General features: G+C 43.1%; 1 protein-coding gene across 1 annotated transcript; it reads right to left on the bottom strand.

Annotated features, from left to right (window-relative positions):
* Window positions 1-11,172: 11,172 nt before the first annotated feature.
* UCHL1 (ubiquitin C-terminal hydrolase L1) lies at window positions 11,173-15,924 on the bottom strand. The gene is made up of 9 exons (XM_082282261.1): window positions 15,826-15,924; window positions 15,711-15,722; window positions 15,161-15,289; window positions 14,141-14,291; window positions 12,798-12,883; window positions 12,675-12,722; window positions 12,234-12,303; window positions 11,846-11,904; window positions 11,173-11,545 (listed from the first exon to the last, which is right to left on the bottom strand). Exons 1-9 carry the CDS (start codon window positions 15,856-15,858, stop codon window positions 11,459-11,461), a joined length of 675 nt encoding a protein of 224 aa, XP_082138387.1. The 5' UTR covers window positions 15,859-15,924; the 3' UTR covers window positions 11,173-11,458.
* Window positions 15,925-16,157: the final 233 nt, after the last annotated feature.

The following is a 16,157-nucleotide window of genomic DNA, read 5'->3' on the forward strand; positions in this document are numbered from 1 at the left end:
TTTCTCTCACTCAAGAGAGCACCTAGCATTAGCAGACTATTCACTGTAAGAGTATTAAGCAGGGAAAAATACCTACTTCTTGGCATCACAACGTGTTTTGCTCCTTTTGGGGTAAAACTGTGTCTAGACTCCGTATTCCCATCACCTGGTTTAAGCAATGCCCCCCTCTGTAGGTTTACAGGTCTGTGCTCCCCAGCCATAAGCCTGTTGTTCCTCTCACTGGTTTTGTAGAGGATCATGCTGCCTAATTGAAGGCTGAGGTTTCCCTAAGTGATGAAGTGTGTGGGAGAAGGGCTTTGCTTTGTGCAGTTTGCTTGAGACACTGGTGGCAGAGCAGGGTGTCGAATGTCAGACTCTGGTGACCTGGTCTGACTGTCCAGCCCTCTGGCTTTTTGTCCACAGTACTGTGGCTTGTCAGAGAGCATCCTCATTACTTTGGACAATAATGGCTTTTTGCCTCTTATAGGTCTGTAGATCTTAGTTAGGTGAGTCAAAGAAGACTCAGGATCTAAGCAGTACAATGTGCCATCCCTGGGTGCTTTGCCACCAACTTCAGCTGGCTTAGGAGTTGGGTTTATGATCCTGAAGGAACCGGATGAACTGTTCTTAAGCTAAATGAAAGGAATGTTTAACTCCAGTTACTTTTTACTGTCTTCTTGCCTGAACTTGCTTCATTCAAACCCTGATTCTGGAGGACATAAAACTGGAAAAAACAGCTAAAAAACAGCTTCCCTGTGCAAGTTAATTTCTTGTGCCTACTTACAGCAGTGTGGTTCCATTTCCAACACTGGCAAAAACCTACTTGGAAAACAACTCTGAGAAAATGAAAACAAAAACCACAAACCAAAAATTAACAGACATTTTTTAAAAGAAAGAGTTTAAAGTCTCTCACTACTGAAAACTACTCTTTACATTTATTTGGTATTCATGGAAAAGCCTGTGTTATCTTTTCAAAAGCTATTGACATAAGTTTGGATAAAATACTTTGAATGGGCAGTGAGAATTAAAATTTGTCTTCCAGCAGGACTAATGCTTATAATCTTAGACCCAGGGAGGTAAAAAATCACTGTTAAAACCAAAATCTGACTAGCTGAGAGTCTGTATGCTGCCATTCCAGAAACACAGACCTGTAGCTCTTTCAACATTGACATTTTTCCTTTGCCTATCATCTCAGTGAATGCTTCCTTTTTCTAAACATCCACCAGGCTGTAGAAAGTAGTTGATAATCAATGAAAATACGAGCATGACAGTGTCATTGAGATGAGAGTTCCATGGGGTCTCTTGAGCAGAGGTATTTTTTCCACAATCGAGAGAAACTGTCTCTCTTTGAGATACAGTGGAAATAGAGACAATATTTTAGGACAGAGACCTTCCTGGGAAACATCCCCTCATCAGTGTGTGCCAGTTAAACTCTGGTGTAGTTTATGTTTTGTGGCTGCTTCGAAGAAATGCAGGCCTGGGCTGCTTCTGTCCATCTGTTGTGTCTCACCCTGAAGGCTTCCCAGGTTAGCACACTTAGAGATGTACTAAAACAAACACATCTGGACCACAAGATGTAAGTCAAACTCATTACCAATTCAAGTTCAAAATGTGTATGTTAGAATACAGTTTCTACATGAAAAGACCACTCCAGGCCATAAACATTTTCCAGATTAGTTACAGTTTTAAATTAACTATGAAATAAGAGGCCTGGCCTTCTGTATGTGGGCTGCAGTTTTATGTCTGAATACCATGAGCATGCACAGGCTGTAGTTTGGGAAGCTTTTTCCAGAATTCTGTTCCAATATTTTCTGGTGTCCTCTCTTTTTTTTAACACAGAAAGGTCAACTATAATTCCCTACAAGAAATGGCATGAGTTTCAGCGCATTTTTCCTACACTATAGGTGATTTATTTATTTTCACAACTTACAAAATATATGCATATTACTATTTGCAGATGTTTCTTCCAGCTAGTTACCTTATATGTGCTGGACAGAGCTTTAAGGGTATCACCATGTACCCTTTTGGTTTGTTACAGATTTCACTGTCTGTGCTTTATTTGCAAATAAAATGCACAAGGATTTATTTTGCCCCAGATAAGAATGTTTATAAATAAATAAACAAACAGGTGTTGAAAAGCCTTTCTAGTGCTTGCATCTGTGATTCCCTCCTGAAACAAAAGTCATTCTGAAATCTTCACTGAAAGCTTGCTTTGAAAGTGAGTATTTTTGCAGACTGCTGACTGCAGTACTACATTTGCTAAAGAGATGCAGTCACACAATGGTTTGCTTCTGTATTATCTGGGTCATGGGCCAGAATTCTCCTGGGTGCTGACACTTTCCATTAAGCTGAATTTGTTGGTGCACACTGCAGCTATTTTCCTTTTTAAAGCTGCTCCTAAATGGGAATGCTGAGTGTCATTCCTGGTTTAACTGGTTTTGGTTCCATGTAAAGTGAAGGGGCGAAGTCCTTCCTCTGAGGGGCTGGCCACTTATTCTGCCATGGCCAAGCACTAACCGGACATTGAAGTTCCCTGATTTATGCTCCCCACCCCACACATTCACCACTGTTATTTTGACAGTGTTTGTAGGGTGATCCCTGAAGGGTTTGCAATCATCCATAAAGAAAAATAGTTCAACAGAAAACAGCTAAATCCAGTCTCTTTGCACAAATTTTAGGTATCAAGAGCCAAATTTAAATCCTAGAAATGTAAACCCTAGGATTTAAAACCTAGTGTATTCCAGAAGTCAGTGTATGATAAACTTTCCCTAAATTCAATGGAGTAATTGTTCTTATTTTTGTTCCTAATCCTCTTCCTCTTACATGTGAATATGCTTGTAAGCAGTAGCTCTATCTCAAGAATTTTAAAGAATTACCACACAGGATGTATTAGCTGCATCTAGGTTTTATGATTTCTTATTTAGCCTTAAAGTTTCAAAAATAATTCTATATATGATTGTGATCCATGATATTTTTATGATATATACTATGATGCATATTTTACACAAAGTATATTAAATCTCTTATGTACATAAGAGAAAATAATGAATCTTTGTCCAGTCAGTGGTTTGTTTAGGACAGCACAAGAAAATCTAAACTGTGTGACTGGTTCTGGCCCTCACTGCTGCTAGATCTGCTCTTTTCTCTAGAGAGAGCCTTTTCTGCACCTGTTGGTCCATATTGTATGTGAGGTTATTGCACAGATGTAAGAAGTATAGCTTGGCCTGACTGCTGAAGTACTGGAATGACAAATACTGAGACCTTGCCATAGACATGAAAAATAATGTGGGACTGGATAAAGCATATCCAACTTGTTATTGTTTTATTTCTTAAGAAGCTTTATAGAGCTTATTTCTTAAGGAGCTTTCCAGCAGCTTTCTTATGAAAAAAAAAAACCAACCTGAACAGAAGGAAGTTGCTCTGTTGGTGGTCACTGCTGGTGAAAAGTCCAAAAATCTCCTGTCTGAGAATGAAGGCGGAGACAGCCCACACAGGTTTGCGTTCTTCTAATACACAAAATATTATCTATTACACTGTGCAAATATGCTAAAAATGTATACATTATTTATACAAACTCATGTTACTGCTGTGGTAAAAAGTATTTGGGAAAGAAGTTGAACTTGTGAATTCTTCAGACTATAGTTACATTGTTGAGATTCACATTTTCTGCCTTGTTATAATTTATAAACATTGGATTTAGTCAGGGAAAGTCTTTTTACAGCTTAACTGTAATTTCCTGTGCTAAATGGGGTCTGATGAGTGAGGATATGAAATCTTGGAAAAGTTTAATCATTCCAAGGTAAGCTGTCCCACTTGATGTAGTAGAATTGGTATAATTTTGTAAGAAGAACTGGCAGTTTGTTAATTCCCTGTCCAGTCCAGAGTGAAAAACATCAAGTGAGGGGCTTCTGCTTGGGAGCAAATGGACTTTTACCCTCCTAATGCAATGAGTTCAGGCTCTGAGTCTAAACAGATGTGGAAATATCATCAAGTGTCTGACTAAGGAAATCACTTCAGCCTATACATAAATTCAACCATGTGCTCAAGTCTAACTGAAGGCTTGATTTCAGTTGAGATCATGGACTAACCAGGAGCTGAGGTGCTCTGCAAAATCAGACCCCAAGTGCTACACAGTACTTAAAAATAAATTCACCTGTTGCAGCCTAGGAGCTAAATTTAGCTAATGTATTTGAGCAGGGAACCTTTCCCTGCGCCATCAAATCTAACGAACAAAATGCCATTTCCTGACATGCATGTATCAAATGAGTAAGGAACAAACCCAATGTTGCTGTGGAGTTAATGTTTCAATTTTTTGAATTTCCATTCTTTTCTTTTGATTGCACTCACCAAGTACAATTGTAGATTTTGCTTTCAAAAATACCAGCTAAGTTATAGGGTAAAAAAAACCCACTTACAAATTGAGGCTGGCAGGAGAAATATCTCAAGCTTTGAAAATCAAAGAGATTTTAAGCTAATTTCTTACTACAGTTTTTTTATTCTGTCAATGAGTGTGTGGTTCTCAACCTGCAAAATAACAAGCATATTCCCTGCAGGAAAGACATGCAGCAGTCCCAGGCTCTCCTGGGACCATCCCCTATTAGAAGCCTCAGGAGTGACAGTCATGAGCTACACACATCCACACTGCAGCTAAGCAAAGGATTAAAGTCTGACTGACATGGATCCCTGCAGCAGCTGTGGCAGACAGACCGTAGAAATGAAACAACTTTCGTAAAACGTGTTGTACAAGATCCCTGGCTGCTTAACCAGCAGTTTCTCATTGCCCTGAAACACTGCATTTTCACAAAGAGCAACAGTTTTCCTAAACCCTCATTGCTCAGTCAAGGGCCACGAACATGCATCGGACTGATTCAAACCAAACAGGACTTTGCCATCTTTGGTAAAAGATTTGAATGACACTTTACAGGAAAGTTTGTTGTCACTGCTGCCTGTACTGATCATTTCTAAAAAGCAGCAGGGATTACTTTATGACTTCTTCTCAGAGGGTCATGAAAACTGAAAACCAAGTCCAAAACTGTGTATTTAGGGAAGATCACATTCATAACAGCACTGGGCTGCATCAAAAACCTGTAACAGTCACTTTCTGAAGTTGGGAAAAATTAGCCACCCAGCCCCTTTTCTCACATTGTTCAGTAAGAACTGATTCTGAGAAATGTGTTGTTTACTGACACGACTTGACCTTCAGGGCAATTGTTCAGTGAAAGGAGAAAGAATGCTTGGTAAAGTCAGATAAAATATCAAGCTAGTCAAATAATTATATTATTTTCTGAACCATCTTGTTCTTCCATCTGTACTTCTTCAAACCATCAGGAACATGGCCACAACCTTGCCACCCAACTCTTCTGTATGTCAGAAAGCCTGAATACTGCAACCACGCTTCATATAATCATCTGCAATTTAGATTTATGCATAATCCTCAACTCCCCAGTGCTGCTAAACATTTTTGTGGGATGGGAAGGGGGAAAAGAGGGAGAAAGTAGTGTTTGTTGAATGCTGAGTTGCAATATAAGTCTACTAGAAAAATATCTTCAGGCATTATAAGGGGACTCAGGGGACTATGTATCAATACAGACCTCTTTTGCAGACAGACATGAGTTCACCTGACTGTTCTCCAAGTCAGTCAAGCTGAGGTTAGTCTAACACTGAGCTTTAACTAATATGTCCAGCTAAGAGGGAGGGTGTATTAACTCAGGCCCAAAGCCAAAGTAGAGTAAATATAAAAACTTTCTCTGCAAAAAAAATCAGGGAATCTATGTCTCCATTCCTTATTTGCAAAGTTAAGCTGCACTTCTCCCACTCTCAACACATTAAGAGTAGAAGCTCTTCTGCTTCTACTCTTAGTGTAGATGTTAACATGCATATGTGTTCCTAAGCCATGGAATTTACTGTCTTGTTTTTTATGGTACCCTGCTGGAAATGCTAAACTGACTGAAATACCTTTGCCTAGTCTGGTTCCTCCAACATCATGCAGATCTCACTTTCTGCATCTTGCTACAGGCCTTGCAATATCATCTAACCACGTCTGAAACTCATCTAAGCAAAAAGTACGTAAGTTTCAAATCAGTTCTACATACCTCATTATTTGTTCACTGAGCTTCACCTAGGACTACATTTTTGATGTACAATTATTTAAGGGATTGGGAAACTTCATTGAACAGTTTTATGGTACTGCTGGAAAGATGACAATTGAAAAATGTCCAGGAATTCTCTCATTTTTCCATTTTCCCCATCACTCACTGCTCTTTTCCCCCCTAGGGTACCCATAGAGATGTTACATTCATCCTCAGGGAGGACTCCTTAGACTTCAGTTTCTGATTCATTGACTGTGGAAGAGTTCCCTGAGGTCCTTCCTTGGCCTCTGCCTTCCCCAGCTCTCTGTGAAGTGGCATCCATTGGTAACAAAACCTGCACCTCACCCTAGATGCATTGGCTGCTGTTCCTGCAGCCATTCATGTCCTCCCACCCCAGACAGAGAAGAAAACCAGCAGTCAGCAGCATCAGCCTCCAGCTCTTCCTGCTGGGAGCAACTTCCCGACAGAAAGCACAGCAAGGAGACTCACCATTAGCTCCTCGTCAAGGAGCACAGCACTCAGTTCCTGAGGCTGGAGCAACACTGATCGCTGTTCTCATTTTTCATACTGTAGTAGATAACCTCAGGCAGCTTAACAGAAGCTGGTTGTTACGTTCTGGTCTCTTACAACTTTGCGAGGATGGAGATGTTCCCATTTCTCTGACAACTTGTTCCAGTATATTACTTTCCCATGAAGAAATATTCTTCTAGGTTCCAAATGTCCTGAGTTGAACCTTCCAAGCTGCAATTTGCAGTTACTGTCCTTTGATAGACCATCTCCTACTACCAGGAAAAAATAATGGCTTTTTCATCTTTGCAACTGCCCTTGATGTAGTTGTAAACTACAATTAGATCTTGCCTTAGTCTCCTCCATGCCAGACTATACACACCCAGCTCCACCAGTCTCTTCTCACAGGGCTGCTCCCTGCCTTGGGAGCCTGCTGCTAGACCCTCTCCAGATTCCTCCACATCCTTTTTGGACTGGGTGGGGGGACCCAGAACTGAACCACTATTCCAGGTGCAACCTCACCAGTGCCAGGTAGTAATGGATAATAACTTCCCTCCTCCTGCTGGTCTTGTTCCTCCCAATAGAACTCCCAACACGGTATGTGATTTGCCTTACTCATAGGGAGAGCACCCAACATACGGGCTTATATTCAACTTGGCACCTGCCAAAATCCCCAGGCTGCAGCAGGGCTGAACCTCAGCCCATCACCTCCCAGCCATAGGGTGGCTCCAGCCAGGTGCCAAGCTCAGCACCTCACCATGTCAAACTCTATGAGGTTTCTTCTAACCCATCCTCTCAACCCTCGAGGTCCCTTGGTTTCAAAGCATTTGGAATGTCAACCACTCCCTGTAACTTAATATCATCCTGTACGAGATGTAAAAAATGACAAAATGCGAGTGACATTTTATGTCCTTTGGTCACAAAGGAACTTTAATGCTGTTACTCTGCTTCTGGCTGCATTTTTCCCAATTTGTGTGTTCTCATTTAGTCCACAGTTCCACTGAGCTGAAGTTCTGTCATCAGCCTCTCCTTGGCTGCTGGCAGCACCAGGAGAGGGATCCTGTGACTACAAGGTTTATTGCCAGTCTCGGTTGCTCCCAATGCCCACCACAGACCCCTAGAGCTCCCTGCTGTGTTTATATCAACAGCAGAGGATATTAGTGTGTCTGGTTCCTTTTTCAGCTAACTGCTTCTCCATCCTAAATATCCGAGAGTGATAAACTGGTCTGTGTGTCAAAAGCTGGATGCTGTTGGAGTTAATCCCACACTTTCTTTCCTCACTCCCCCAAAATGAATTCGAATTAGTATGGAAATAGTAGCATATATATTGTACAGAAGTATATATTGGACAAAAGCTGATACACATCAGCTGCAAGTAAACTAGGGATCTAAGCCAAAGACTATGCAAATGTGTAAGAGGCTTTGGACATTGCAGTATGACTAACTTTTGACTACTATAAGGATTGGCTAATTGGCTCTGAAATCAGAAGTGTGCTTAAGCCTGTGAATGATCCCACTGAAGGCAGTAGGACTAGCTGTGGACTTAAAAAAGCTTCTGGATCTGTTCTGTCATTGGTCCTAAATTAGACTTGTTGCTCTAAGTTTCCCAATGCTGCCATCTACAGAGTAAGCTGACTACAGCTTTCAACAGACAGGCAAGTTACAAAATGATAAATTGCACACAGTCAACCCTGGGTACAGCTCTAAATTAGCAATGTGCAGGTCTAAACAGATAAGCCTAAAATACTACCTGAGATTCTTCATTATTTCTCAAATATTTCCAAGGATAGTTCTGTATATTAACTGTTGAATGTCCACCTCTGAAAGACTGCACAAAAATGGCAGGAAACTGTTAATTCAAATTAATTTGCTCAGTAGACTCCTCTATGTGGAAGAGCAGCAGTGGCAACAGCCATTCAGGTTTCTTTCACAGTGGGCATAAAACACAGCAGGCTTCACAAGCTCCTGCCCTTCTCAACAATTGTCACAGGGGAAATTCAGGGGTAAATTCAGGAAAAACATGAAGCACTTTAGATGAGAAGTAGAAAGGGTCAAAAGAGCTAATTTACTTCAGAAGGATGCACAGGAAATCAAGGAAAAGTAACAGTTCCGCATGGAACTGTTTATAAGAATAAAGAGAAAACAAGGAGAGACAAGAAAAGCGCCTCACTTCAGATAGGATGTGACCAAGAAAAAATACTGAATTATAAGAGCATCTTCTCACGAAAAGTGTTTTCATACATAGCACTCTAAAAAACACCTTTTGGCCCAAACATTTCCACCAAAGTGTGAAATTACAGGCAAAGATTAAAGTTCAAAAACTGGCAAGTAGGTAAAATTAGCTGAAAATTTTGAAAAATCCTTTATTTTGAGACTATACATGCCTGAAATGGCTTTAAAACACCTTCCTTGTTTTCTGTTTATAACTTTTTCAGTCTGTTTTTGTCACACACACACTTCCATGCATTGTGACTTTTCTTCTGAAAGCAGTAACACATTTGAAACAGCTGCACTGTAATATTGCATCTTCCATCTATTCAGCTTACAGATCAGCACCCATGGTTTGCAATCTCTATCCTAACTCCCAAGATCTTTGCCATCCCAAATAACTCATCTTCCTCTTTCTGAAACCGAGGATGTTTTAAAGTAAAGCCCAGCTGTTTGCTAAGCCCTTGTCATCACTTCTGCAGGGGAGAACAGCCTTGCTAGAGGTGTTATAAATGAGTAGACAGATAACATCCATTCTTTAGTTCTTCTCTTTATTTCTATCCTTTGAAACTGTACCTGGGACTAGAATGTGAGAAAATAAGAAGAGTCTGGCACAACCCTTTCCCTGTTTTTTTCATGAGGCCTAAATTATTAAAATGTTGCCTTTTGGTAAATTCTTAACTCAGAAGCTTGAGCAGAAGAATGAAAAAAAAAATTATGAAACACTGAAATAACTTCAGTTGCACTGTTTGTACTGCTAATTAGAACAAAAAGAAAAAATAAACCACAAAATATTGGACTGCTGCAATCACTGTGAAATTTACAGTAATATATCAAAGGCATTTTCAGGTTGCTTCAGCATTGATTCTACACAGGCACAATCACAGCATGTGCCCCTAGTAATTGCCCAAAGGTCAAGGAGAGGGTCCTCTGCAGCACTAAAGCTCACTGCCCCAGGTAAGGCATACAGCTCACTTGGCATTTCTCATGCTCCTGCTCCTGTCGCTGGTTTTCACTGCACCTTCCACTCTGCTGTGCTCATGCCACTTGCATTTTCTCTCTCTCGAAGGTTGTGTTGCTAAGCAGCCTGAGCCACAGGCATGGCTCTGAGTCTGCGCTGGAGCAGTAGGCTGCAGCAGAGACGCCCCAGGAGGCCTCTCCCTCCACCCTACAACAACTTCCACAGAAAGGCAGAAGATGCTGCTGTAGAGAACAACGACATGTAACACCATTTCTCAGCCATAGTTTTCACTTCACTCCTAACAGAAACTGAAGACACTGATGTTTAGAATTGGAGTATCCTGAGGTTTAGCAAATCCTTAGGCTTCAAATTAAAATGTGTTGCAACCCTTCACTAGCTTCAGCTATCAGGTAATTATATGAGCAGGAACAAGGCCCAATACAAATTAACTTCAGCCCACAGAGAGCTTTAATAAAAGCTTGAATTACCCTTCAAAAAATCTCCCTGAAGCCAGAACAGCTTGCAGCATACCCAGAGCACCAGTGACCACCTAAGACTGTGGTACCTAGCACTGTATACACTGGCTGCCAGGGACAGACTGGGACCTAATGCATTAGAATAAAGGCCCAAGTTAGAGGCTGCTTTATCACTGCTTACAGTTACCTGAAGTATCAGCAAGGAGCAGCAAGAGCAGAAAACAGCAACTAGACTCAGGTGAAAACAGTTTCCACAGGTCACAGTTCAGGCCAAGGAACTTGTACTACAGATTAAGTCTCTTCTCCTTGAATCCAAAATTTCATCCTGCTATTAGAAACTCATGTAGTATGGGTTTCTTAGGTCATTTTGGACAGGACAGCTAAGTACAGCCTCTTCAAAGGTCTTCATAACAGAATCACAAGTTAGTAAGCACACACAGCCTAGCCCAGGATTGTGTTCTGCCTTAGCCAGCAGGTTTAGTTCAGCTACAGGTAGGGAGAATATCTGTTCTAATACTGTGTCCTATAAGGAAACCCAGTGGGTATTCTGTGGCTTGTAGCATATTACAAACCACATTAAGGTGACATTTCAATGTTAATTTATCACACCTTACTCCTCCAAAATAAGTGTATTCAGGGTGACAGATTGTAGCTCATGAGTTTTGGACTGGACATTAGGAAAAACCTTACTAGAAGGGTAGTGCAGCATACAGCTCTGCAACATGTTACCGGTGTCTCTTCATCCTTGAAAGCCTTCAAGACACTAGAAAGAGCAATTGCCCTGCTACCCTGAGGTTAACTTATTCCTCAGAGGAGAGCTTTGAGCGTCTTTTGAAAGTGTTTACAGAGGATGCCACACAGTTCTTTTTGGAGAAAATCAGTCATCACTTTAGTCCATTTAGTCTTCCAGCAGAACATTTTATTCTCATTAAGGACAAGGAAATATCAACCAACAATTCCATTAACATGACACAGATCAAACAAGCCCTGTTAAGCATTTTCTACTTAACATGTGAAAAAAAGAGTCTAAAGATATCTGATGTGTCCAAACCATTCACATTAAAACTTGAGCTCATCCTTTAGCATAAGCTCGGCTGATGTTGCTTCTGTGTATAGCAAAAGGTGGAAATAATTTAAGTTACCAGAACAGCTGTGTTTAACAAGTACTGAAGCACTGGAGTTTAAACTGCATTTACTGGTGTGCTATTAAACTGCTTTCCTCGCATCTCTTCAGAGTCTTAGGCAGACTTGCAGAAAGCCACAGCAGAAAAACGAACTTCTCCTTTTTCACGTTCTGTAAATTGTCTGCAGATCTTAGCAGAATCCTTGGGGATGAAAACATAGCTGCTTAGACTAACCAAATACACTTGCTGTAGAGAAAAAGTCTTTGCAGTTCCTCTCTGAGTCCCATCAACTAAGTTACATAGTCTTATAACACCAGCTAATAAATACACTTAACAGGTATCTAGCTCTGGGGGACAATACCTTTAGTTGTCATAAATTTAGCAAATTGAAGTACAGTCTTGCAGAGCAAGTAGGTACAACCACTATACACCAAATGCAGACTTCTCACCTTTTTATAAGCCTTGCTTTCAGGGAAACAAGCAGCAAGGGAGAAGTCTTACCTTCAACAGCAAGTCATCCGAGCTTGTGCCATGGTTTACAGGAAATGGCATACGGCCATCTGTGAAAGAAATGCTTCTGAATTAACAGAACTGAGCACAGTGGACCCAAACAAGTACACATATGATGATATTTGGAAAGTCAGAACAAATTGTCAATAATCTGAGTGAGATGGAAACAGTCTTCTCAGCTCTACCAGTGACAACATGCTTTAGGCCTTCAGTGCAACCCATTTTCAGTTTAAATCTTCAGGTGAAGGTACAAACTGTTTCGGCTCTGAAGGCCTCAGCAAATAGTTTAATTAGCACAAAGTATTGTGCCTGAGCCCCCAACACTGTTGTGCAGTGTGAAGTAGGCCCAGCCTAACTGCAGAGTTTCACAGGACCTTACCCAATTCATACAGGTGTCCATCCACATTGACAAACAGGATGAAGTGGAAATTCACACTGTTGTCCTCAACCTTAGGAGATACCATCAGATATATTTGTTAGATTGAAGCTAGTACTGCAAACCCAATTTGTGACTACAGAACAAAGGACACTTCAACAAGAAAGCAAATGACTGAAAACTTAAGTTCAGCTGAAGAGCCCTGTGGCAGGACCTCTACAAGGTCAAGCACCAGAAAACCTAATGTATAGTCATATTTTCAGACTGGGTCTGGACCCAAATTTTTAATTCCATGTTTGAGGAAGAAATCCTGAACAAGTATCCACCCATGAGTCACTCATTTCTCTTTCCTCACGAACTCTAACAGCTATCTGACGGACAAAAAATGTTGCTATACCACCTTCATTAAAACTTTTCCCAAGATTTTACACATTCACATCTTACCCGACATTGTCCTTCTTGCGCAACAGAATTGTGGACTTCTTGTATAGCCTTAAGAGAAAGCAGATACAGGTTACTACATCTTTAGGTGCTGATAGCTCTCAGCAGTTTGTGTAGTTCATATACCTTATTATTTGCCAAATGCTTAGCTCTTTCTTCAGGAGACAAATCAGCTGTTTCATCAAGAAACTTCTTCAGGGCAGACCCCTCATCTGCACAAGATGATCGAACATTTTATTCAGTATAGGTAAAGCATCAGTCACAGTTTAGATGCAGCCCACTGTAATCAGTGCTTTTTGCACTAACTACAAATCATTGCATTCAGCCTGTAACTATCTCCAACATAAGCACATTATAACTACCACTTGAAGTAAGCTATTTATCCAGAGGATATTAGTAACAATCTACACAAACAACCAGAGTTGTTTCAGGGAAGAGTACTTCAGGTCACTCTGGATGTTTGTTTTGAAAATCACTTTCAGATGGGATTTAGCTTTTCTGATTCTGCACTGCACATTTGGCAGAAATGTACAATCCTGTTTTGAAGTAATTCAAGAAAGGTACGGGCTGCAACACATAACTACCAGAGTATGGGTAGATGAAATTGTCTCGCTGCCTTCAAATGAAGGCAGCACTTGCTCATGATGGGCTTACTTTGGTTTTCCAGAACATAAATTAGTAGTGCAGTACTAAGATGCACTGAGCTCTAGCACATAAAAGATGTGCTGCATCATTGCTTCGCTCATCAAGAGTGTGTTATTACAGTGAATCCTGTTTAAGAAGAACAAAGCAAAGCAAAACTATGCTTAATGCTCATTATGCCTTCCACATGTGTTTTCCTTTGTATAAAAAGGAATCCCACACCACAGAAAGGGTCCAAGTTCTCTTGGAATACTGGTAGTTGTATTTTGCAGATCTCTAGTCTTTGAACAACAAAAGAATCTTTTTCTATAGTAAAGAAACCATCAAAACTATTACCTCAGTAGGAAAAATCTCCTTACAAACCCTTATCTACACAACTTCTCCAGCAAAAAGAAAACATGTTTTAGACTGATTTACAGGCTACTCTGAGCACATCAGTTTGCATTAGACATAAGTAGCATGAATAACCCCATCTCTTCTATTGACATCAAACTTAATGTCAATAACTGCTTCTGAACACAGTACTTCCTAATTACAGACAGATTTTGGTCAGTCCTGCTATGGGTCCTTTTCCTCTTGCATGGCTTAGTAGGACAATACCTCTGCAGCTACCAGACAGGAGTCAAAGCACATTCCCTTCTGTGCTTCAGGCAGTCCACATGCCCCTCTCCAAAAGCTGGATGACCCACTTACCAACTGAAACAGTACAGCATGCCTCAACTTGGCATGCATGAAAGCCCCACCTGTCTCCCAAAAGCCCATATCCATGCAATCTGCTGTCAAAAAAAAAAAAGGAAATTCAAGCACTTCAGAACATTCATACTCACCAAGTTTCAATTTGTCCTTGTTATTAGCAACTGCATGTATCAGACCAATTGTCCCACAGGAGTTACTGACTGTCTGCTTCAGGAAATACACCTTGGAACTGATCTCCTGGTCCTTTATTCTCTCAGTCTGTTGCTTCCTGAAGTTCTCATGCTGTAAATACATAACTGTTTTAGGCATTTCATCACAGACCTACCTTTGTATTGTGCAAACCACTGGACAAGTAAGTTGTTGTGCAGGAGAATCAGTATCAAGACTGGATAAAGATTTACTCAGAAAATTGTCTTTGTGGTACTAATAAAGCAGCATATGTCTAAACTGGATTCAGGCCAACACTTAATGGACTACCTACATGACTCAGTGATATCCAAAGGCACTGTTCTTAGCTTCTCCATCTGTGCCATATACTGGAAATAGCTTGGGGTGGGAAATAATACAATGGATAGGCCCTTTTAGATCATCTCCCAGTAGCTTCGGTCCATTGAACAAGACTACTCAGCATGTCTCTACAATAGGCCTTTGGACCTTTAGAAAATTTGCCTTCACAAGCCCCTCCCCATCAGAACAACGTATCAACAACTGTAAAATCCATCACTATTGGAAGGTTATAATCCTTCCTTTTAAGAATCTGCTACTTAAACTTGATTTCAAAGCCCATCTTTAGCATCAAGTGGACTGAATATATTAATATTAATATACTAAAGAAGTAATGTAGGCCTCTCCAGATCCAATGATTCAGCATGGTAATGGAATTGCTATTCCTCACACTCAAGAGTGCTCGTGTTTTTTTCCCCTGTCTGATATACAAAGCAAAGTCTCATAGGAAAACTGGGATGGAATGAAAGCCCTTGTTTAGTTGCTCAGTTCATTTCAGCTGAGGCCATTTGGAGGCTGGGACCAAGCACAGCACTGCACCAGTGCCAAGCCCCATCCATGTGCCCAACCATCTGATGCTTGGGTGGACGACAGCCACACTCCTGACGGCAGCCAGTGCTACCCTGTGTGCGGGAGGGGACACCCACCTGCTCCGTCAGCGGGAACAGCAGGAGCAGCGCACAGGCCGGGGTCGGCACGGCGCGCAGTGCCTCATCCTCGAAGCCCAGCACGTCCACGAAGCGCCAGCCAGGACCCACCCCGAGGCGGGACAGCACCTGCACGGGGCACAGAGAGCGGGTGGCCCGGCCGCGACACGCCCGTCCCCGCGGGGCGCGGCCGCCCCAGCCCCGCCGCGCCCGGTGACACAGCACAACGCGCGGCCCCGCCGCGCCACCTGCCGGCCGCGCCCGCCCAGGGGCGCACGGGCTCAGCGCCGCTCCGCAGGTGCGGCCGCGCCCCGGCGGGGCGGGATGCCGAGGGATGGAGGAAAGCGCCGCTCCGCAGGTGCGGCCGCACCCCAGCAAGGCGGGATGCCGAGGGATGGAAGGAAGCCCCGCTCCGCAGGTGCGGCCGCGCCCCGCGCAGCGGTACCGTCACCGCGGCTGGCGGCCCCCGGCAGAGCGGGATGCCGAGGGATGGAGGGGGAAGGGACGGCGCCCTCCCGCCCGCGGCGGTCCTCCGGCGGCGGCAACTCACTTTGTTCAGCATCTGGAAGACAATGCGGGGGGGGGAAAGCGTGAGTGCCGGTGAGAGACAGCGCCCCACCACCCGCCCCGCAGCCCCAGCTCTGTCCTCGCCGCCCCTCGCGCACCTCGGGGTTGATCTCCATCGGCTGCCAGGCCATGGCTGCAGGGCGGCGGGGAGCCGGGAAGAAGGCAGGCAGGCTGTGCCCCACGCACGACGATGTTCCCCGCGGCAGTTCCGCTGCCGAGCCGCTGGCGACGCTGGGGCGAGGAGCCGCCCACCCGGCTCTTATATAGGGGCGGGCTGGCCCACTCCGCGCGGCGGCGGGGGGAGAGGGAGGAGCAGGGCACGGCCGAAGCGCGGGGGGGCGCGGGCGGAGGGCCCGCGGTGCGCGGGGCCGGGGGAGCCCGGCCGGGGCTGCGGGGCCCGGGTCGCGCCGCCTCCGCGGGAGTGGGGAGC

This window comes from Coloeus monedula (assembly GCF_965178545.1).
Source record: "Coloeus monedula genome assembly, chromosome: 5".
Classification (NCBI taxonomy): domain Eukaryota; kingdom Metazoa; phylum Chordata; class Aves; order Passeriformes; family Corvidae; genus Coloeus; species Coloeus monedula.

Coding starts and splice junctions, on each gene's coding strand:
- UCHL1 (XM_082282261.1), bottom strand. CDS start 15,858: ATGGCCTGGCAGCCGATGGAGATCAACCCCGAG. Junction 12,304..12,674: donor CGCAAGAAGGACAATGTCGG/GTAAGATGTGAA, acceptor GTATCTCCTAAG/GTTGAGGACAACAGTGTGAA. Junction 11,546..11,845: donor CGGATGACTTGCTGTTGAAG/GTAAGACTTCTC, acceptor TTCATCCCCAAG/GATTCTGCTAAGATCTGCAG.